The 24,152-nt window shown below is 39.4% G+C and overlaps 1 protein-coding gene across 1 annotated transcript in view; it reads left to right on the forward strand.

The window, feature by feature from the left end:
- The window catches only part of TENM2 (teneurin transmembrane protein 2), a 744,328-nt gene that overhangs the window by 283,507 nt on the left and 436,669 nt on the right, over window positions 1-24,152 (forward strand). The window contains exon 7 of the mRNA XM_069029269.1: window positions 16,391-16,666. Within this exon, the coding sequence (XP_068885370.1) occupies window positions 16,391-16,666 (276 nt within the window). The remainder of the gene's footprint in view (window positions 1-16,390; window positions 16,667-24,152) is intronic.

Below are 24,152 nucleotides of genomic sequence, written 5' to 3' on the forward strand. Positions count from 1 at the left end.
AAAGCAATGGACTGTCAGGTCAGATTCCCACTGTTTTTGTCAGAATGCTTTCCAGACTCCTTGTTACGCACTGACATCTTAGAAAACTTAAAATATTTGTTGTTTCCATCCAGCAGTGAAGGGAAGAACTTGCATTCAGCAGTGTGTGCAAAAGTGTTCTGAGGTTTCTTCCTCTCTGAGGTTGTCTAATTCCTGCAGTGTTTAAGGGAAGTTGTAGCGGGTTCGGTTTGTAACCAGACGGAAACACCAATTTCGTGTAGTGGTTTGGCCCAAAATACTCATTGCTGTTTATCTTCTGTGAGATAAGAATTAGGAGAAATGCAAAGCAGGCACCAAACTTGAAAGAATATAAAGAAGTTTATTAACAGACCTAAAAGAAGAAAAAAAAAAAAATTGTACCATACCTTCATAACTTTCCTCCTCCCCCCCTTCCTCCCTTCTCCCACTGACAATGTAAAAAGACAACCCTTAAGATGTTCAGTCTGTTTACCACTTCCATAATAACCTTGTTCAGTCCATCTAGAAAGAGAAGTCTCTTCTTGCTCATGCTATGAAAACAGTATCACACCGAGACAGCCGCCCACTTCCAAATACTGTTCAGTCCATTTAGGAAGAGGTCTCTCTGCTCGCATGAGAGTCCTTTCCCCTGACTTGCAGCTTTTCCCACAACTGCTTTCGAGGGTCCACTCTTGAAGTTTTTTGGGGTACAATTTTAAGGTTGAGCCGTTCATAAACAAAAGTTCTCTTCACCCATCTCTGGGAGCATTTCATCTCTAAGAACAGAGGCCCTTCTCCTTCCCTGGGAGCAAAGGGTCTTCTTCAGCTTCATATTTAGGACTATCTCTGGGAGCATCTCTAGGGACTGAGGTTTTCTCCTTTCCCATTTGGAGCAAAAGTCCTCATCACTTTCATCTCTCCCTGTTCAAATTTCTCATGAAATTACAGCTGCATCAGCATCTGCCTATCTCAGCACAGGTGCTTTTGCTCACAAGTACAAGTTGAACGCTCCACTCCCGATATCTTCATGAAGTTACAACGGGATACTCTGATATATCATAGCTTCACAGCAGAATTTCAGCTTTAAGCATCTCCTCTCTCTCTCTTCCCTCAGGTTTTCAGCTCTTCACAGCACTAAAAGGGTTAATCTCACCCAGGCCTTGCAGCTGGAATGTGGCTTATCGCTGTTGGTCATCTGACCTCTGCCGGACAGAGGTGCCGCTTCAGCTGAATCTTGGCCGCAGGGGGGGGGGGGAGCCGGTCCGGCTGCCCACAGCCACAGCCCTGCTGGGGGGGGGTTCCATGGCTGGAACAGGAGGTCCATCGGCTCCAGGCTGGCTGTGGCCCGGCCTGGCCTGGCCTGAGCAGGGCCTGGGCCGGGCCTGCTGGCCCCCACACGGGGCCTGCAGCCACCTGTCCCAGTGCTGGAAATGAGAGAGAGCCTGGGGGGGAGTTTGTCTATTCTTAAGTGTGTATCACAGAGGCGGTCACAACTTTAAGTGGCTTAAAGAATTGTCCATATTCAAACTGGCCAGCTGATAGGTTCTGTCAGGTCATGGGGAAAGCTGTAAGCACCCCTTTGTGAGAACATCACTTGTGAGACTATGCTTGCTAGCCCATGACAGAAGTCTTGTTCCTTCAGGGGAACGGTAAGCTGTTGTTTCAGCTGTTGTGTTGATGTCAAACCTGGGAAGCGCAGAAAAGAAGTGGAAAGATGTTGATTTGTTGAACAGGCTTCCAGCACAACGATGACTGAATAAAAATGGATAGAGATGATGATTTTTTTGGTGTCTATGTTACATGAAACTATGGTGCAGCAAGAAAAGGTTATTCTTGGAGAGAGGTTGAAGAGGGAAAAAGAAACAGCAACTTAGTGGCCCTTGCCAGATTTCTAACTACAATTGATAGATAACCAGTTATGTTTTGGAACCTTCATGGGCAGTCATTCTAGAGGCTTCAAGAATTTAGCACTCTTGCCAAAGAAATGGAATTAATCCCTCACTTTAGCAGTGCATTTCTATTAGCCAGTGAATGAATGAAGTCAAAGGGCTAATAGATCTAGTGAGCAAAATACTTGCCTTTCAGCTGCAGGTCAAGCAGCAATTGCAGATCTCTGAGGAGCTCTTATCCCAGAGACAACTTGGTTTCCGTGTCCTGAAGTGACTGACAGAGTCAGGGGTGTGACTGGCAGCTGTGCTTGTTCACCTCCTCAGAATACCTAATGCTGCTTGAAGCCCTATCCAAACATTTCACATCTTGTAATGAAAGCTCAGTAACTGTGATGTAATCTCTTAAAATAACATTAGTTTATAGAAACATGTTTTATTCTAAGATAGTTATAATCAAAAAAAGTCTTTATTTTAGGCCCTAGTTCATTTTTGAAGTAAGTAACTTTGCACATATGTGTAATATTAATTGTGTAGGAATTGTGAGGGCTGCAGAAGGTCTTGTGAAGACTGAGTAATTCAGAATATTTTAGATGTCTTATTTGCCTTTTATTTGGCAATCCATCAACACTACACTGGAATAATACATGTGTGAAAATTAATACTTGGGTGCAACAGTTATTTCAGATATGTGCCAAGGTACATAGTTCTGCGTATGTTAATGATTCTTCACAAATATTCAAAATAGTTACAAACAGTTGTAATTAGGGCAAAAATTTGTAATTTACATAGGGCAGCCCATAATCAAAAATTGTAAAATGGAAGAATGCCTGTTAATAGTCATAAGCTTTGATTTAGTTCTTGGCTTTTTCAAGCACTTGCCCATTTTGCTCTACATTTGTTGCAATTCATGGTTTTGTATTTTGATGGCAATCTTCACTGCTTATCAGTGATTAGAGAAGCCAGTGCAGTCCATTAAGATGTCTGAGAAGAGCGCTCGCAATATAGCAGGGTCAGAACGTGTTTGCAATTTGCAAACAATAAGTAACAACAGTAAAAGTTTTTAACAAGAAACATTTCAGAGGGAAAAATAATGTCTGAGTGATCTCAGTGACTGAGGATTGAGAAGAGGCAGCGATGTTCTTTGTCGATGGAGGGCAATACCACATTGTGGCTTTTTCATCATCCTAAGCTTCTAAATCTCCCTTTCAGTCTTTCGCTGCAAAATTAGACTTTAATGTTTCATTATTTACATGTAATATGAATTCAGCTCTTTTAATATTTAGTCTTTTCTCCATTTCATTGTTTTACTCTGTGCTTTTTATAGATATTAGCCTTTTATTTTTATTGGCAAAATAATAAAAAAAAAGAGTGCATTTTGAACACCACAAATTAAACTGATTTTTTACTGTTGCCTTTTAAATCTTAATGATGTATGTATTATTGTATAAATCATGTGAATGGCTCATGTAGAACACTAATAATAGCACTTCCACTAACAAAAAAAAGCCAAGTTGTGAGTGGTGGATCTTGTATACTTTATGTATGATTATTTCATAGGGAGTAGAGACTAACAAAAGCCAGTAACGATGTATAATTTAATGCATACAGCATGGCTAGCAAATAAAGTGCCAGAAGTTGCATCTTAATTTAGGCAGATATTTTCTGTATTCCTTCTAAAAACCTCCACAAATACTACAAATGCAGGTTGTGAATATAACGTTGTGGATGTAACATTGTAGGGTAGCAATTTATTGCACCGTAGTTTTGTTTATGGCACTACTGATCAGCAGTTTCACTGTAGTGGCTTAAAGCTCGACTTTTATTGGAATAGACATTTTGTGGAATAGCAATGACCAACAATTACACAGTTTTTGTCATTTTCATGTGGATATCATTTATTAACAGCTATATCCAAATTAGCATTTCAGAGGTTTTTCAGGCTAGATGGTTTTAACCGCTCCTTCTCACATGAAAGTCTTAATTTCCTTCACAGCACGGACCTGTGAACTGTAGGAAATGACTGTGGGGGTCTGTACCTGATAAATCTGCCTACTAATGAGGGTCTTAGCAATGTGGAGTTCCTTGCGGTGGGAGCATCCTTGACAGCCCCCTCTGGCCCCAAGGCGTGGCGTGTCCAGAGGGCAGAGCCGGGCAGGAGGGGCTCTGTGCCACCCGTGCAGGAGGGGCAGTTCTGCTGGAGCTCCTTGTGCCAATACCTGAGGGAAGGGAAGGTGCCAGGCTCCGAGCTGGAGTAGCCCAAGCCACAAGGGCTCACCCTTGTTCCTCGTGAGGCTCCACCAGGAAAGAGCTGTTCCTGGCTCGGGATGGAGCTGCTGCTGCCCAGGCTCACAGAGGGGGCCTGGGGATGGGCACGGGACAGTGCCCAGCTCAGCACAAGCTCTTGTGGCTCTGGGAGCTCTCCTTTGTGGTCCTGTGTTACCATGTCCGTGATAATGAGATAAGATGGACATCTTGGGTTTGACCTCCTTTAACAGGGTTAGATGCTGGGGCCTGTTCATGGCTTTGGAGTCAATCTTTGACATGTGTCACAGTTGTTAAGGAAGGTATTAATATAAAATATTACATTTGTGTAGTGTTCAACTTTCCTGTAGCTGTCTATCAGAAAGTTCTGAAGTGGATTTCTTTAAAGACTCCCCGTCTCCTGAGGAAAAGGGGATAAGGCAGTGTGTCCCTGGACAGGATCTATGACTCATTATGTCAATCAAATTCCACTTCAGAGGGGAATAAAGAGATTTGTATCTCAAAGCTGTGCATAACGACTTCTTGGCTTTTCATTTCATATTTATGAGCGGTTTACTTTGAAGTGTTTATCAGGCAATACGCAGAAACATGAGAGAGCATTGCCTGAAACCATGTTCAAGTGTCTAATCTGTTAAATGCTTGCTGAGCAGGCTAGTTCATCAGTGCATGCAATGCAAAAAAGAGAGGAAAAAAATAAACTTTCTGGGGTTTTGAAGCAGAATCTTTATATTAACAATATAAAAAGGATTAATAATGCCAGGCATTTTGAAATAAATGTAATATATGAAACTTACAAAAGTTGGTTACGTTCTGTGTTAAGTAGATAAATAGTTTTTTGCTTGAAAGGAACCTTGACAGTACTTAATACCAAAACTATACAGTGCCACATCTGCTTTTAAGACAGGCGTATACAGTATCCACAGGATTCTCACTGCTAATTTTGAAGGCTTGTGGAATTCATAAGAGAAGGCTGGTGTAGGTTTCTTTTTCCCCTCTAAAAAGGGCATTTCCTGATAACATGAATGTTAAAAGCTGATTAAAAAAAAACCAAAAAAAAACCCAAAAGCGGTGGTATTAGTCTGCAATGGAATCAAATTTTGAGCAGTATTACCCATTTGCTGTGTGCTGTGCCTGCAGTGGGACTCTGAAGAGGCAAGTATTGTTAAATAGGTCAAAAATTAAACCCCATAATTTTAGGTAAAATGGAAACAAAATGGCAGTGCTTTTCTCATTTTCCTATAGCTCCAGTGGGTTTGTTAGAAGAGACCATATGCTTTGTGGTGCTTGTTCCAGTTTCCTATTCACAGATTTTCTGCTACCAGTGCACTCAAGTCAGGTTGTACTAAATCTGGCTGGATGTGACTGGTCCAGGGAACCCTGTGAGAGGGAGGCACAGACACTGCAGCCCCAGCCTGCAAACCCCCCCAGCAGTTCTGATGTGCACGTGGGCAGGGCAGTGTTTACCTGGGTGAGCACATCCTCAGGGCTTGTGGTCCATGCTTTCTGTGCATTTAATTTGGAAAGCAACTTCACTTCCAAGCTCATTTTCAAACATTTTCCTACATATAAGTAATATTAAGAAGGGTCAACAGGAATATCATTAGTTTGGTGCTTATTTTTACCAAAAATGCTTTAAACAAAAGAAGTATCTTTTCCACCTACAGAGAACATATTTGACTTTGAATGGCTTGATTTGTGGGTTCCTGCTTTGGACTTCTTAAAGTTATCCCTAAAATGACTTAGACACCACTGCTAGTCTCAACTGTACACTTGTGATGATTTTAACTATAGATTTCTGCTTTGACTTTCCAGGTCAGAAATCGTTGGAAACTTTTGGATTGTTCACTTTTCTGGATTGAGGGTTCTTTCCTCAGGCTTTCCTGTTCAACGATGAAATGGCTCTCTCCTTGATTTTATTTCCATGCACACTGTTCACCAAATTCCCAGCTTAAAATGAACGAACAAACAAAAAAAAAAACTATGCAAAAAAAGACCCCAAAGCCCTATAAAACTTATTCTGTGTTCAGTTCCCATAACAAAAGTAAGTTGTAGAAGAACTTTAATCCAAGGGTAGTTTTGTGACATGTATCCCTGTTCTCTGTTCTGAAGTCTTTAAAGAGATAACAAAAAAGAAAATAGAACAAGAAAATGCCTTTGAGAACCACAAATCTGAAATTTAAATAGAGGTGTTGGCAAGCTTTAATATGCTTAGCCGAATCAGAGTTCATCAGTCTGAAAGTGATGGATAAATCTGTGAGTATCCAGAGCCTGTCATGGTGGCTTAAGCCACCTGAAGCCACCGGCCAGCTTAGCTCATGTGCCCTATCACACTGGTAATTAAGAACACATTTTTTTCTGATAAGACAGTGACTGCAAGGCCACAGGCAGGAGATGTCCAACAGTACCAGACAGTGCTGCTGTCAGTATTCACATCATGGGCAGAGAGTCTGGGAGCAGAATGGACAAGCTCTCATCCAAGGCATCCTGTAAGCAGCAGAGAGGAGTGGGTTTTTCCCATCCGTATTCTCCAGTGCTGTCCTTACAGACTCCATACTGCCTTTCAAAGAAACCCTGATTTTAGGTTCAGAACTGCCTGTGAGTCCCATATTACCAAAAGGGAATTACATGAACTAGCCTAAAATGCTTCTTTGCAAAATGTTGGAAGGCTAAAAAGTGTGAGCTAGTGGGAGGATTAATGAATAATCCAATCTAATCTCTCTCTTGTTAAATCCAAAGAGTTCTTTAATTGGAGTCTGCAGACTCAAAAATAATAATGATGATGATGATCAAAAAAAAAAAAATAATGTAATCGTATGATGCCTAGGCATACTTGACCTTTATCAGTGAGATGTGAATTTATCATTTCACCTGATCTGCAAGGCACTTATGAAGCAAGTAAAGGCACTTAGCAATTGAGATGACGTGTGTGTCAAAAATAGTCAGATAACACTGTAATTCTGTTTCAAACCAACTGAATTTTGGTCTGGTTTTGTAGTATTTGCTCTATTATCTTTTAAAAATAATGCCTCACAAAGATTTTGGGGTTAGGCTGAAATTTTTTTAATGCAGAACTAAGTGACAGACAAGTACAGTGTTTTTTAATTACAGCTGGTTCTTGTGTAGAATATTTGATCTAGTGGGGGAAAATCATTCTTTTTAAAGTCAGTTTGTGAAAATCAGGGTCAACGTTTTCCCATACATAAAAGATTATTTGACAAAATTGTTGTTCTAATTGAGATATCTTGATAGCTCCTCTTCAGAGAATTGCACACTGCCACCTGTTAAGCTCAATGCAAAGTGATGGTAGGAGCTTGACTTGCTCTTTGGCACACTTGCATGTCCCTCTATTATTAACCAATAAAGTCAGTGCTGGCAGTCCTTCAAATCTTAGACAAAAGTGGAAGGGAAGGGACAACAGAAGTGCAACAACTGGCCTTATTATTCCAATGGAGTTTTATAAAACAAAGATGTAGTTTCAGACAGCAAAATATTTGAATAAACAGAATCTATAACCTATTTACAACATAACACAGATCTTCTCTGATCATTGAAGAAGGGAAAAGTAGTCTAAATTAAAACACTTGTACTGAAATTCTAGACCACTGGAACGGAGAGAAGTGTAGATGAAATACAGAAACAGTTTGGAGGGGGAGCTGTGCTGCTGAGGTGGGAAAAGAATCTTGGAACAGCCCGTGCCTGCCAGCGCTGCTGCCGAGTGCAACAGGCTGAAATCATGGTCTTGAACTTGGGTACACAGGGACCAGGAAAAGAAAATCAGAATAGCAGCATGTTGTGAGTGTGTGGAAAACACCACAAGGTAGGGAAGGAAAAGAGGTGCATGGGACCAGGTCATATTTCTTCCTTCAGTTCCTCAGATGCCTGGCCAGACCAGTGAGTTCCAGCAATGGAGCTGGTGGCTGTGCAGTGCTGTTGCCGTAGCCCTGCAGCCACTGGATGTGCAGCAAGGCAATTCACTGCATTTCTTTGTGCAGTGTGCAAACAATAGTCATTGGTAGAATGAAAGAAATCCCGTATTAAGGGTGCGTATTTCATCTGTAGCAAAGTTCAGGACTGAGAGTGATCTGGATTGGTGCCAACTGATGCATTCATAGTACCACAACTGACTGGCCAGTGAAAATAATTTATTATTTAGCTAGGATTAAAAATGAAAAGCTGAAAGCAGTTTATAATTTAGTCAAATAAATACAGATGTTTCCTGATCTTCTTGTATAATGAAGGCAAGTGGTGAATAAAAGAAAATGTGGTTGTTAGTAGGTAAAGTTCTCAAAGAGCTTCATCTGTTTCCCTTGATACCTGATTGTAAGATATTTACCTTTTACTCTGAAATTATAGTGCTCAAATGATTCTAATTTCATTATTCTCTAAGTTTGGCATGAAGTTTATGTGGATTTTTTGAATATGCTTTTTCAATTCATGTGGTTCTCAGTTTAAAATGTTTGATTTTTTTGCGAAGCTCTTAATTTTAGGTGTATTCTTTTCTCAGTCCTCAAAGTAATTCATATTGGTCTACTGATGGTGCTCCTAGTAGGATTAGAAATGCAGAGTTAAAGGCTGGCATCTCTGTCATTTCTAAAACTGTTAGGAGCAACAGCATTCCGAATATAAACACACGTTCTCAGCCAAGTAGTGGTTTAAACTTTTTATTCTACTGTACAGGTTACGATTTACTTTACCATTATTTCTAAGTGACATGGTATTTACAGTGAAGAAGCACCTTTTGACTAAAGAGCTGACAGCTGCTAGTGCTCAGAAATCTTTATATGTGCCTGGGGACCTTCATAAAATATAGAGTATCCGTGTTCCTAGCTTGTGAAGCAAGGTATAGAGAAACAATTAAGATTTTGTCTGTGTTGACAGCTGATTCAGGTTTTTTGAGAGTTCCCAATTAAACAGTTATGGAAGTATGAAAGCTTATTACCTGTGACTTCCACTGTTTCTTGAGAGCACAGTTAATTTATCAAATCATGAACAGCAGTTTATTTTTTGTCACCTTTTAAATCTTGTTTTAAGAGTATGAAAATAAGAAAAAGGCTTTTCATTAATTCAGCAAAGTATCAACAGCTCATTTATCCCCTGGTTGTTTACTGCAGATTTTTGTAGACCTTTTTCTTAATAATTGAACTCAGTTTAGTGTATCAGTGAAGATAAACAGCCATACAGTGATTTTATCAAAAAAGTACTTTATATGTGTGTGTATATAGATATATAGTCAACTGGACACCAAGGAGAATTCACTGTCCTTTTCTGACATAACTGTAAAAACTTTAACTACAGGAGACCTAAATCTTTTGAGCTAGACTAGAATGAAAATGATGTTTTTTTAGCGGTGAAAACTTGTGACTTTGAGTTTTGTGGGACCATGGTGTAATTATTGTACTGCTTTGTGCCAAATGAGCCTAAGTGTGCATTGCAAACATGGGAAGTCAATACAAATACTAAGTGGTAGCTCTTCTCTATTGGGATTGTACTTCATACTTTCCTTATATTGTCTTTAAAACTGACTACTCTTCAAAGTTTGCATTTTTCATGGAGCTGCAGTTGTTATTCCTTCATAGGAAAATACTGTGCTTGTGTGACAGGAAATAGTATCAGGTGTTGAGCAGGTTAGTTAACATAAAAAGGCAAATTGAAAATCATTCTTTCTGTGTTCTTTATGCTAGATATCGCTTTAAGTACACAAAAATTCCTAATCTCTTCATGTGTGTCTGGGATGGATTTTATTTAGAAATTCACTATCTCTTAAAAGGGAACAGGCATTTAACAAAATTATTCCATAGTATCATCCATTTTGAGGATCTAACCCTTTTTCATAAGATTCTGTTATAATACCCCAAACAAACAAAAAAACCCAAACACCACCTCCAAAACCCAGTATTACTTTGATGGCATTTGGACTGGAGATGGGGAGTTTACAAGAACTTCATTACTTGCCATGAAGCTTCACATTCTGTTCTTTCTCTGCTGCTTGTAAAGGAAAAAGTCACAGGAACTGAATTTTAGTGTCTTGGGGTTGTTTGGGTTTGCTTGGAGATGGGACAGGGAGTCTCTGACCTAAGATGGGTGCTGGAGAAAATCCCTCACGTTGCCTTCAGTGACTGTTGTGTTGGTTAAACCAAAGTGTCTCCATGCTTTGAATCGGAGATTCCACATCTGGGAGTCTTTCTCCTCTATCTGTCTGTGCATCTCTGCTGAAATACAATAGAATTACTGGGGTCTGAGTGCAGAAGTGCTGGAAGCTCTCAGGTGTGCCCAGGAGCTGCTGCCTGCTGCTGGCCCAGGGGTCAGCTCTGAGCAGGACTTTCCCAGTGTTCTGCTGCCTGACAGGGGATAGTAGGGGAGGCTCAGCCTGGAATTTTCTTTCTGCTGGCACTTAATCAGTGAGGAGGAGGAGGAGAGGTGTGTCCAGGGAGAGCACAGAAGCACAGAGGAGAGCAGAGCAATTGCTTACAGAATTGCGTACATCTGTCTCCTTCAGGTTTGAGAATGGACAGTCGGTAGGAATAGCACATCCCTTTATAATAAATGAAACAGTACTTCTTTTACCATTCCTCAGAGCTTGGAAAAGTTGGAAAGATTGGCTAGGAAGCTAAAGTGTTAGCCTGAAGAGTTGCATTTCAATGTGGACTGTGTGGGGTAGATAATAGCCTTGTTTCCCACCTAGCTCCATCCTCTTGTCCTCTCAAATCTGATTTTGTCTTTAATCAACATCAGCACTTGAGGAGAAAGCAATAAATGCATGCTTTCCCTAAGACAGCATATCATCAAAATCAAGTTCATCACCCTAAGGTGATGCCAGAAGTACTGTGGGTGGGATAGAGTGGAAAAGGCCCTGACTCTGTGTAAGAACACTCAGCAGTAGCTGAAACCTCACAGTCCCATACCAGCTGCAGTGAAGAAAATCAACAAAAGCCAAAAGCAGCCCAGCATGGGCATCTCAGAGTCAGAAACAAGCAAGGCAGATTATAAAGGACTATTAAAGAATGCTTCTGTCATTGATGAGAGAAGCTAGGAAATGAACTTTACATTCAAACCACGTGTTGCAATGAGCACAAACATTTCTGTTTGCTGCTTCTAGTCAGTTCGCTGCAGAAGGGACCAAGGCCGACTGAATTTATAAAGAATTGAGCAAAATAAAGTCTGCATCCGTTTTTAAACCTCTTCCAGAGACCTCTTCTTTTTAGACCTCTTCCAGAGATTGGACCTAAATTGTGGTACTCCTGCCAGCAAAATCATTATAGCTCTGAACATAACAAAAACTTGAAAAAGGATGGGATATCTTAAACAGATATATTTTTGTTATTCTTACTTTCTGTAATTGATTGTAGTAGCAAAGACTGTGAGTGATATTTATCCTTTTGATTTTAGACTTAGCCCAGTCTTGAACTTGATGTTGTGTTGAAGGCAAATTTACCTTATCTGTGCATTACTGGTTTCAGAAATCTTCTTCTGAGGCATCTTGTAGCGATCACAGCTGGGTTAGATTAATCTTCAGAAAGGCAATTCATGTAGTTTGTGATGACCCAAATGAGACCTCTGCCTAGGGGTTAGGTGAAAGTAACCTTTGCTTAAATGGTGATGCTTTCTAGGCTTAGCAGGGATAATGAGTACAGTAGTACATCATTGAATTCAACACATTTAATAAGTGTTTATATCCTAAATAACTGAAACAGTAAATTTCTGTACAAGGAAGTGCACTGAGGAGATAATAGAAGTAATGTCCTCATTTAAAGGAAAACATCTATTCTATTGAGAGACTATTCACAGCGTGTAGATTATGGGCAATGATGATCAAGTACATAACATTATATTACACTTCTAAACTAGAATACTGCTGATCTATTTTTGTATGAGATTATGTACACCTTAAGGGAGCAGCTGGTTTTAACTGCCTTTCTTTAATGAAAATCATCTAGTGGTTTCTGCAGGTGGGGATGAAGGGACTGGGGATGGAGACCACTAAGTTCTGTTTCACATGAAAAAGGAAAAACCTTGTGACTTTCTGGTTTTGGTTCTGTGTTCTTTAAGAGAAAGAAGTTTCTTTCTTTTCCATCAATAAGGATCTGATGTTATTTATCTCCCTTCACTTAGTGTCACCAGCAAGGTAGTAGATGCTACAAGAGTCTGAAAGAAAGTTTTCAGTGTGCAAGAACGGATTCTGCCTGCACATTTCAGTCCTGCTTTGCAAGTGACATCTCAGGGAAGTGCAGTTCCGTTCCTCTCAGCTCCATGCAAGCCCCAGGTGTAGAGAGCACTGTCTCACACTGCAAGAAGCCACCCTTGCCTGTCTGCTCATGCAGGCAGTGCAGTTTGGCTCGTGGCCCAGCGTTCTCTCTGTGGACACACAGCAGCGTAGTCTGACTGGCCAGGGCATGGCAAACAGTGGGACTGCTGCCCCTCTGCCTTCACTTGTCCCCTATGAGGTCTTGCTGTGCCTGAGCTCCCAATACCACTTAGAGCTCTAAGGATGGTTCTCCTTGAAGGAGACACTAAACCTTAACCCCAGGCCAGGCTGTGCCTGCGTTTCCTCACTCCAGTTCCTAAGTGCTGTAGTTTGTACTGGCACTGGGCAAGGAGGGCTGTGTTGTTCTTGCTGAACTTTGTCACCAGGATTCCACATGGAGTATTCTGGCAGGCTGAGTGGATATGAAATGACTGAGGTATTTTTTCATCTTTTGTGAGACTTCATCTTCAAAGTGCTAGTAGGGTGCCCAAAGGAGGGCAGCCAGGATGGGGAAGGGCTTTGAGGGGAAGCTAAGCTGTGTGAGGAGCTGCTGAGGGCACTTGGTCTGTACAGCTGGAGAAGAGGAGAGTGAGGAGAGAGCTCACTCAGAACACAGCAGGATACAGCTTTCTTGTGAGGGGAAGAGGAGGGGCAGACACTGATCTCTTCTCTCTGGTGACCAGTGACAGGACCCGAGGGAATGGCCTGAAGTTGTGTCAGGGGAGGTTTAGGTTTGATTCAGGAAAAGATTCTTTACCCAGGGCATGGTTGGGCACAGGACCAGGCTCCTCAAGGAAGTGGCCACAGTGCCAACCTGACAGAGTTCAAGAGGTGTTTGGACAATACTCTCAGGCACAAGGTGTGCTGGTTGGAATGTCCTGTGCAGGGCCAGGAGCTGGAATCTATGATCCCTGTGGGTCCCTTCCAATTCAGCATATTCTCTGATTCTGTGAATAACTGTGCATGCAGATTATATTTATCCTCTGTGTGAATGTACAGGGATGGTCTACTGATGCCATTAATACGTTAATAGGCAGTACTGGCTGAGTAAATGAGAGGGGAATATGTTAGTTGAAGCAGTTCATTGTTCAGGACATATGGGCAGCTTCATTTTAGGAAAACAAGGCATGTAGGAGAACATGGTCCAGATCAAGAAAAGGTCTAGAGAATATAACTGTAGTATTTCCATCTTCCTTTCCTCAGATTTGACAGTAAATTAAGGGTTATGAAGGTATCAGGAATTATAAATATAGAGATACATTTCTATATATTTGGATGTAAAATACATATCTGAAAACCTCTTTTATGTATGTATGTATGTATGTATGTATGTATATTTGAAAAAATGATTATCCAAGGACAAGTTATTCTGTTGCTATATGCTGCCTTACAGAACAGTCTCAAATAATATTTTACAGAAGCAAATGCCAAAAGTTAGTATATAAAACTAATTTAAAATCTACCAGATTTCCTGTCTTTACTAGACAGGAAAATTTCTAGAATATTTCATGTCTACCATCAGATCATAAGACTATAAAGGGATTTCTGAGAAGCAGCGTAGAAAATCCTTTCCCAGAGGTTCAGGAGCTGATTCCATTTGTGCTCTTGATATGATCCACTTCTCAATTTTTAAAAATTTGGTCAGTTACTGAAAAATGCCAAGTTCCCAGATAATAAAACTCAAATGGGTGAATGAGTTTTGTAAATACTGTATTTCACTTCCAGTGCCTTTACCATTTTCCTCAGACAAATAAAGTAAGAACAGGATGCTAATCAAAGTGAAATCATCTGGGCTTGTAAGGGCTGTTAAAATCCACAGAATATCATCGAAATGTCTTACTGTGTATGTATAACAGCTTGATTAAGCTAATATAGTCATAATTTGTGTGTATTTGTAGACATGCCACCAGCAAACAAGAAAATTTGAAAAACTTCATTTTCACAATGAGTTTAGCAATTTTAATGTAGCTAAAGTCAACATGTACTCTACCTGGGGGGCAGGGGGCTACTAAGCTTCAGTTCAGTCCATTTTTTATATTTATTTTGGTTTGATTTTGACCTTTTTATTAATAAGTCTAAGGTTAATTTGTTAACATGTCTGAAGCAAAATTCTAATCAATCAAACTGTTTTTGTTAAATGTCTTCTACTGAAATTGTGCATGATTAAAGTTTACATTTTCCTTAAAAGTAGCTTTATCTGTCATGCTAGAGCTCTTCACTTATTACAAACAGAAAAGTAAAAAATCTCTAGACTGAAATGCACTTGAGAAGCTCATTTTTAGGACTGTTGAGTTCCCTGCTTTTGACTAAACCCCTAAATTTCTGATTGCTACATTAAATATTAGAAGGCAGGTAAAATATGCTCCTAACTAGAAGGGTTCGGGTTAATTTGGTGTTGATGGAAGCGAGCTGGCTTTTTTAATGTCAGCCTTTTTATATTCTTCTTACCTGTTGCCACTAAATGCTTCATTTCTTGAGAAGCATTGTCTGGTGATAGTTCTTTTCCTTGGGCTGTGGCCACTGTCTTGGTGCTGGCCTGTTTGCAGGTTGACCTCAGGGTGACAGAGCCACACCCAAGCTTGGTCATTGCTGGCTGAAGACATAAGTCAGGCTTCCAGAAGAAATCCATCCCCTTCCTTTAACAGATGAGCTCTAGGAGTAAATTTAAAGTGGGGCCCAGTTTTACTTTGTACATGTGTGCATACACCCCTTATCCAAAAGTGCTTTGGCTGTTAGAGATGAGACTGGAGAGAGCTGATACAGGAAGGTGAACCAGATAGATTTAAAAGTCTATGAGGTTTCCTGGCTAATCTGTGAAAGAATTTCTAATTAAAAAAAAAAAAAATCTAGTTACCTTCTTTATTAATAGAAGACACTTATTTGTGTGTTTTATTTAGTGTATGAATTTCCATTGTAGAGCTTCATTCTGAGAAATATATAATGGAAGAAGAGAAAATATAAACTGATTTTGGATGAAATAAAACTACTGTTTTAGAAACACAGACCCCAGATCTGGTTTCCCTGTGAATTAAGAAATTAATTAAGTAATTGGCAGTTATATTGCCAGCAACTTCAGTCTGGTTTTTGTTTTTAGCCCAATGTAATGAAGCTCAAATTACTTTGCGTTATGAAATCTTTGAAAGACTTAGAGAGCAGTGAATATTTCCCTTTATTTTTTTACTGCCCTGTTACTGTAGGAAACAAGTACATAAGCAGAAATCAGGCAGCAACTCTGGACTTCCTGAGAACCTTGGGGGACTCTATGTGCTTTAAAAATGTATAAGATTTTTTTCCACTGAGTCGTTATTAACTGCTAAAGGTCATGTGTTTTGACATTGTCTCAGAAAGTTTGCCTTTAAACCAAATGACCTCCTGATTTTGGTCTTGATGCATTCTTTCTTCTGGAATAAGGGAATAAAGGTAGAAAACAGTTACAATGTAAGGTCTGTCTTGGTTTCTTTAGCAGATATTAAATTACCAATTGTACCAAATGTAAATATAAAATTGGTGACAAAGTTTCATGTTACTTCACTGATGGATTTACATTCTCGCATTATCTCTGTGAAAGACTTGTGTATATGAAAATGAGTTTCATTAAAATTTCTCTTTTTGAGTAATCGAATGCTCAACTTCAAAGCTCATGGTCTGTCCTACGCATACAAGGTTAGATACACACTAAAGCGGGTCATGTCATTAGCACTTGTCATGAGGTTGATGTTAATCACACACCTAAGTGATTAATTATTTGGGGCAAAAATAGTAACCTAAATTTTAGAGACCTTTCCTACCTTTGTTTTGTATATTTCATCCATTTTAGATAGATACATTCAATATTTTTAAGGTTAAGTCTTGCTAGACCAGTGCACCAGAGATCTCTGTAAGTAATTCATTGGTATACAGCAGACCTGAGCAAAATTTAAAAGGTCTGGTATTTTCAAGCGGAAAAGAAATCTCCTAGCTTTTAAATTACTTAATTTTTTTTGTGTGTGTGTCCTTCCAGGAACAAACTTCACCCTTGCAGAACTAGGGATCTGTGAGCCCTCTCCCCACCGAAGTGGCTACTGCTCAGACATAGGAATTCTCCACCAAGGCTATTCCTTGAGCACGGGCTCTGACGCCGACTCGGACACAGAGGGAGGGATGTCCCCGGAGCATGCCATCAGGCTGTGGGGCAGAGGGATCAAATCCAGGAGAAGTTCCGGCCTGTCAAGCCGTGAGAACTCGGCTCTCACGCTTACCGACTCCGACAACGAGAATAAGTCAGACGAGGAGAATGGTAGGCCTTTTGCTTCTGTGTATTCCTAACCTACAAGTGTGAGAACGTGAGCATACTTAAAAACACATGAGTCTTCTTTTAAAGGTGAAGTTTGCACTTTCTCAGTTTGACTAAAGCTGGTTTCTTACGTGTTTTGGGTTTTTTTTAGCATCACTATCAGGAAACTATTATATGTGCATCATATTATAGGTATTATGTTTGATCTTACAATTTACTTTTCATGCCATAATCTGTCACAGAAGTTTGTGCTCGGAGTATCTTAAATTAAATTAATGATGAGAAGCAGAAAGAAATTTCCAAAGAGAAATAGTTTTTATATGTGATTTTTCTACACAGCTTGAAGTAATATTAATAATGCAGAATGTGCTGGTAGCTGTAACACCGATGCTAATTCGTAAAAATCAGATTTAATTTTATGTCCTTTTTTCCGTGGTTTCGGAGTTGTAAAAACAATTGTTTTGGTCTTTTTATTACTGGTATTGGGGGGCTTTTAGAAAGCAAATCTATGCATCGGACTGAGGCACAACACTTGTGTTTAGTGTAGTTTATTAAGGTCACAGGAATGAGACTTTGGGCACAGCACCAATCACTTGTGACCTTAGCACAGCTTGGCAGTGGCAGAGTCTGAGTTTCCTGTGTTCAGCACTGTCCTCTCAGGTGCACATACCCAGAGTCAGGTTCTTCATATAGATCACCTTAAAGTTCTTACCTGGGGAATTTTCTGTGCTCACATAGGTTTAAATTGAACTCAAGAGGGAAAATAGTAGAAAAGGATTTGCAGGAATTTGTCCTCTATCCTATAGGGTGATGAAAGTGCAAACTCAGTTTTGTTAAAATAGAAGCTAGGGGGTTTGGATCTTGTCATTCTGAGGAGGTGAAGAGGAACCTCCCTAAGATCATGCCCTCAGAGCAACTGTTCCAGCAGCTGATACCAGCCTGTGACATCAGCTCTCTGCTAAGCATATTGTGATAATATTCTGTTTGATACATGTTGGGTGCCACTCAGAAGAGGATTTTTGTAGGTGTTTATTTTGGGCTCCTCCTGTACTTACTGGCAGTTGTCTTGGTTTCAGCAAAGCGGGTGTGCCAGGCTCTGGAAACACAAGCAACTGCTTGTCAAAGCAAACAGGGCAAAACCAAATTACAGTTTATATAGATAGAAAGAACAGCAAAGTGCAATTTTGTTTGTAACACCAGTCTTTTTTGTTGTTGATTTAAATTGAATCTTCAAGTAATATATCCTCTCCATAGGCATAGCAGGATACATTTCTTCATCAAAACCAAGGAGGGAATGTGCATTTACTAATAATGGTTTGTACAAGGAAGCCCATATTTTAAAAAGAATTCAGTGACTGGTTACTTGATTTTTCCTTTTAATAATAACTTTCACAGAAAATATGGCAACTTGCATTGATTTTAGTACAGTTTTGGTAAGGCTTCTGAGCATAATTTCAAAAAAAAAACCTGACTAATAGAATTCTGCCGTTATGGAATGATTGGGCTTCAGTGCTGTAGCAGGAATTCATTCTCTGAAGGTGGTTGTCTCCATTTCAGTGGCAGCAGTGTGTCACACCTTTTGTCTAAGAAAACATGATCTCAGAACCTACTTCTATACACACTGTCACAGACTGGTAAAAGAATGAGTCTGTTCACTTGTTTCTCATTGACCTCCCTATAAGAAGTGAATTATTATGTAATTGAAAATACAGTGCAGTGAATCCATTTTGCATATTTCTAACAATGGTGTTATTAGGAGAAAGAAAAACACAATCAAACAGCAAGCAAGTAACAAACCAGGATGTGGAATTAATTTTAGGTTTCTGTGAGAAGGGTTTCTGTGTTGATTTAGAAGGTTTGGTTGATTTAAAAAAACATCATGTGAGCATGAAGCAACTGTTGTATACACAGAGGTGTTAACTTCAGTAAACTTTTTAGCCTTACTCTCTCACAAATCCTGGTTAGCTCAAAAATCAATGCTTCTTCACATCACTGATTTTATGAAGTTTTGGGATGCATTATCATATAGATTGACAGTTGCCCCACTGGTTCAGCACCACAGTGTGGACACTTACAAAGCCATCATTAATTTCTCACACTTGTGCCCAGCAGTGGTTTCCTACATAATAAACACTGTGTCCTTCAGAAGCAGATCAATAACCTGCTAGGTGCTCATCTTGAGAGGAAGTAACAAGAATCTATATTTCATGAGAAATTTGTGCTCTGATATGGTTTCATATTTTCAGGATACCAGCATAAAGCAAGACATTACTTGGTATGAGACTTTGCCTATTTATGCTGAGCAATTTTAGAGGGAACTCATGATGCTTAGACTTCTCAATTTATTGAAAGTACTGTTAAAGCTTTTTTCCTGATACAGCTCAAGTGTTATGAAAGAGTAGTTAAACTCCAAAAGATGATTTTTTTTTTTTTTTTTTCAAATATTGAGATGCTATCACAATTTCAACTTAAAAAAAACCCCAACCAACCAAACAGGCCATACCTCTCGTCTTTTTTTTGTATCAATAAATCCATTTTGTCATTTTTAGTACATCTCCAAGCAGCACAGAAGAAGCTTAATTTCTAAAAATTGCTCCAATTCAAATCCATTCACAAAGCTTGTGACCATTTTGTGTGCTTGTAGATTTAGTATGATTTAATTTTATCATAAACCAGAATGCTGTGAACCTTGAAATATTATCAGGCTTGGAATGCCTACAGATAAATTGAAATAATGCAAACTCATTAAGTTCCATGTTTTACTTGGTATACTGAAATTCTTCCTAACAAAACACCTACTGATATTTTAAAAACACTTTTATTTTCAGAAGTCTGATTAGGCTCTAAATTCTTACTGTATCTCATAGCTTTTGCTACTGTCTAGATGCGGCCATCTCTTCTTTACACAAGTCAGTTGTGAATATGTAACATAAATCTGTCATCAGATTGTTACTCAACATGATGTACTGAGTTGTGAGATTTAAGTATATTAATCTTTTTGTGATTCATACAAATGTAAAAGGCCAGTTAGAAATACAATACCTCTGATGTCACGTGCCAGCTTTGTAGAGAGAATTACCTGTGGGGATGCAAGGTGTGAGCTAAAGGGGATACACCACTGTTCCTGAATGCTTATTTTTTCTGTGATTAAATCTTGTAACTATTTATTCCAAAACATCATGGCTAACTTTTCAAAAGGAGGTTTTTCATCAGTTGCCATGTTCTTTCCTAAGCCTACAGTATTTCTATTTCCAGAGTAAAGCTTAGAGGCTGGTCATGTTTAGGTAGTGACCTTGAAGCAAGTACTCTTTCAGGGTTGGTTTTTGCTGTTCTTTTTTAAGTTGAACTGAAAATTATGTTCTTCTGAAAAATATAAAACATTGTAAAATAAGGTAACTTTCAGTTTAAAAATCCATGAAAACAGAATGATCATAATTAAGAAGCATTTATGCACAGAATCCTTTTGCAACAGATCTGCAATTTTCTCTTTTCCTGGCTTCACTGTTATTGAATGACCAGTTGCAGGCTGTTAGGAAGGCAACGAAATTCAAGTGACATTAGGCAGATGGTAGTGAAAAGCTGAACAGACCAATAACAGAGAAGAGATAACCCTCAGTAGAGGAAAGGAGAATGGAAATGTAGACTGTAAACTCAGGGCAAATCTTGGTTTGAGTGCTGAAATGAACTCATAGGCTCAAAGTGAACCCAGAAGGAGGGTTTTCAGTTTGATGTGAATCTAAATCCTGTTAATTAGCCTGTTGTCAAAGAGAAAATGTCTGGAATGATGTTGGTGGCTTTTCTTTTCGTGGTAGAGAAGGTTGTTACCTTGACACTTTTAGTACTGTATGTAGTGTACATATTAGTATTGTATATAATGGATAGAGAATGGGACATAACATAAAATGCTTATCATGAGATTTCTACTCTGATATTGTAATATCAAAGACTTGAGATGTTTCTGGTTTACGTTTGTGTGTCAGAAAAGAAAAAAAAAAAAGAGTGTCTTGAGAGAGGAGGAGAAATTCCAGGATGAAGCCATGTTATTAAAATAATGTCAGACCAAAACAAATATATTATCAAGGCATGCTTTTATCTGAGTAGCAGCAATTCTGAAATGAACAGCAAGACAAGAATGAATGAAGAGGAATAAAGCAATCCCAAACTTGAGCAGAGCAAGGGAGAGTTCAAGGTCATGCTGTGATGATCTGGGCACATGTTTGAAAGAAATCTACCCCAAAACACTGTGGTTGTGGCAGCTCTTTTTAGATAATGCCTATGAGAAGCAAATAGTTTTGCTCATAAAGAACCATTTCTGTGTCGATAGCCCAGCTTGGGAGGTGTGGGAAAGTGGTGCTTTATTGGCATCAACATGGGGAGTCCTAACAGGGACTCCTGTAGGGCTGTGCACTCTCCTCACGTCACCTCCTTTTCTTCCTGGAGAAAACCTTCCATTCTTCACTGACTGTCCAGCATCAGGTGTGACAATTCAAGTCAGGGGGAAGGGTGCTGTAGGAAGCTGCACTGATATTTTCAGGTTAATATCCATCAGTGTTTGCTATTTTAGACATACTGGTGACAATGACTTTTGTTGATTTTTCTGTGCTGCTTTGATGGTGCTTTTTATTGTAGTAATTAAAAGTTTGAATATCAGACAGTACCTTGTGTGCATATCACTTACTAAATGAAAGAGTGCCATGAATAAAGAAAATAAAGTTGGAAAAATTATGAGGTAAAATATGAAAATCTGTATTTGTGTTGTACTTCTGATTGAATCTTACGAAAATTAGGTAAATTATATTTTTCTTTCTTTTTTTCCCTGCTATGAAGTTTTCAGTGGTGATTTCCTGTAGTAATTTCCCAAATGCATATGTAAATCTTAAAATCAAACCCCACCTCATAATTCAAATGACCTCACAGTTTATCATTGTTTCAGTTTTATAAGCAGTATAATCTGAGCTTTTCCTGGGATGTTGTTGAATAGCAAACTTAGAATTACAATAGAACAGAAAAGATGTTATTGCATCAGAGGAGTTTACTAAAAGGCACCAGACAGATGACAGCCGAGGAGTTTATTTTCTTACTTTTAGTGTTGTAATTTTGACATGTTGTTATCAATATTTCATTTTTTTAAATTTTTTTTCAGCTTTCTATTTCACACTTCATAATTTGCAGGAAAGATTATAGCAACACTATGGTTCTGCTCTTGAGACTATTTTGGGTTTGTCGTGCGCATGCTAATGTCTCTGAGTTGTAAGGGAGTAGAAAGTAGACATTTTTTATGTTGTTGCTCCCAGAATTCTGTTTGGGTTAAACAAGTGGGAGATTAAGCTCACTTTATCGAGTTTCCCACTAAGAAATATTCACTTTCACCAGTAGAAAATACTTTCCTTGTTAAAAGGGAATGTGGTGATGCAGCTGGAGCAGATCTGTGTCATCTTTAACTGCATGTGTGTGGGAAATATAATATGGCCTCATAATTCTGGGATAGAGTATCGATGTTTTGGGTACAAGGAGCAGCAGGGAAGCTGGAGCTCCACTCTATATGTCATAGTGGAGTGCTGGTTTCTGCAGGTAGCACTGTCTGGGAATGCTGTGCCTGTTTCTCTTCCAGAGCAACCCAGGTAGCTTGGAAACAACAGGAGGGATGGATCTGAAAGAGAAGAGAGGAAGAGCTGCCACAGTTGTATGATCTGTTTGTAGCTGAGAAAGTGGCCAGATGGTCCCAAGGAAATGATGAGATTTAAATGAAATGTCATATACTCAGAAAATGGCACCGCACACGTCATACGTCACCGAGGCTCCTGAAAGAGGAGAGCTGGGAAGGTTAGCTCCTGCCTGGGCAGACTTCAGCTCTTCTTTAGGAAGGCTTGTAAAGTACTTTGTAAATGACAAATTTAGAAAGTCATTAAGCGCAGTATCAAAGCTCGGTTGTTTAAGTGGATCCAATTTTGATGTGCTCTCAAAACCTGAGGGCACTTCTGATAGGAAGTGGTTTCCTAATGAGGGAATTGACTAGCAGGGATGACTTTTAAAGACTTAACTACACATAAACTCAATTTTATCCAGGTAAATGGCTTATGTATTCAGTGCAGAGGGAGTCTAGATGATGGGGTTAAAGACAAAAAATGGATATGTAGTACTGGTAAACTTTAAAGCCTTGTGTAAGACAGGAATATGAAATGACAGTATTAAAAAGCTTAAACATTTGTTGCAATTTTAATATAACACAGCGAGACTGTAGTGTAGGTTGGCAGGATGATGTGATGAATTACTGCTACACTGTCTGGTACATATTGAAAGAGCTCAATAAATACTATCTGGAACAGAGTGCTTGATGATATTCTAGAAATTAAGGATGGAGATGTGGCAAGACAGCTCTGCTTTGGTGGCCTAAAAGGGCCATCTTGACTTTCAGTACTCGTGGCTGCCATTCAGCACTTGGGCAGCCATTAGATTTTCCATTCAGGTCAGTGTTGACCTGAGAGACGTACATCAGGATCTTGGGTTTCATCTTCCCAGAGATACAGGTGTTTCTTAGAGGAGGAATGTATGCAATGCTAATGCAAACAAGCAGAAAACCCAACTCAAACCCACAAAAACCTCAAACCAAAGCAAAAAAGCCTCTTATGTATGGTGGGGTGAGGTCTTACACCATGAATGTCCGTACTGTTCTCCCCCATTCATGTCAGTCCGGGCTTCAGCACCTGTAAAATTTTCCATTGCCTCTGAGGTGTCAGTGACTTCAGTCCCACATTCTGTGCCCTGCTCTGGCACAGCATCATTGGGCTTTTTGTCCATATCCCATACGAGGGCCTGGCTGAAGCTGTATCCTGTTTGCAGTCTCTCTCTTCATGGTGTTTTTTTTGGATTATATGAATGGCCCCCTCATAACTGAATGAACTAAGGCAATCAGGAATTGAGACCTAGGAATTGAAGTCCAGTATTTAGCCAGGAAACTGAGGAAAACAGAAATATGGGCTGATGAATTAAGGCTATCAGGAAAATAGTGCAGCAGCTGGGTTCATAAACTGCTGAGGCTAGCTGGGATCTTCCTTTTTCCTGAATTCTAAGGGAAAGAGCTTTTGCCTGCAGCTGTATCTACATCATTGTGTGAAGGTCACAACATGGAGAGCTTTAAAAAAAAAACCTCTCAAAATAACCACAAGATTTTTCAATTATTATTTAATCATGAGCCTTTCCATCTAGTAGAGAGAAATGATGAAACTATGTTTAACAAGAACTCCATTACAGCACATTATTCAGTTTGTCAATTATTAGTTTTATAAAAGAAAACTTAGATGATATAGGTCACCCAGGTAAGCTAGCAGCAGTGCCTCTGTTCAAACCATAACTGAGTTAGAATAATGCCTTTTTATTCTTTTCTATAAAAGAGATTTGTGTCTGATAAAGTCAATCCAGCTTGGTGCTAAATGCATTGTGTGTGGCTGATGAGTGATAAAACCTTTGCAGGAAGGTTTGCAAGTTTGTC

The sequence above is a fragment of the Aphelocoma coerulescens genome, chromosome 13 (genome assembly GCF_041296385.1).
Source record: "Aphelocoma coerulescens isolate FSJ_1873_10779 chromosome 13, UR_Acoe_1.0, whole genome shotgun sequence".
Lineage (NCBI taxonomy): Eukaryota > Metazoa > Chordata > Aves > Passeriformes > Corvidae > Aphelocoma > Aphelocoma coerulescens.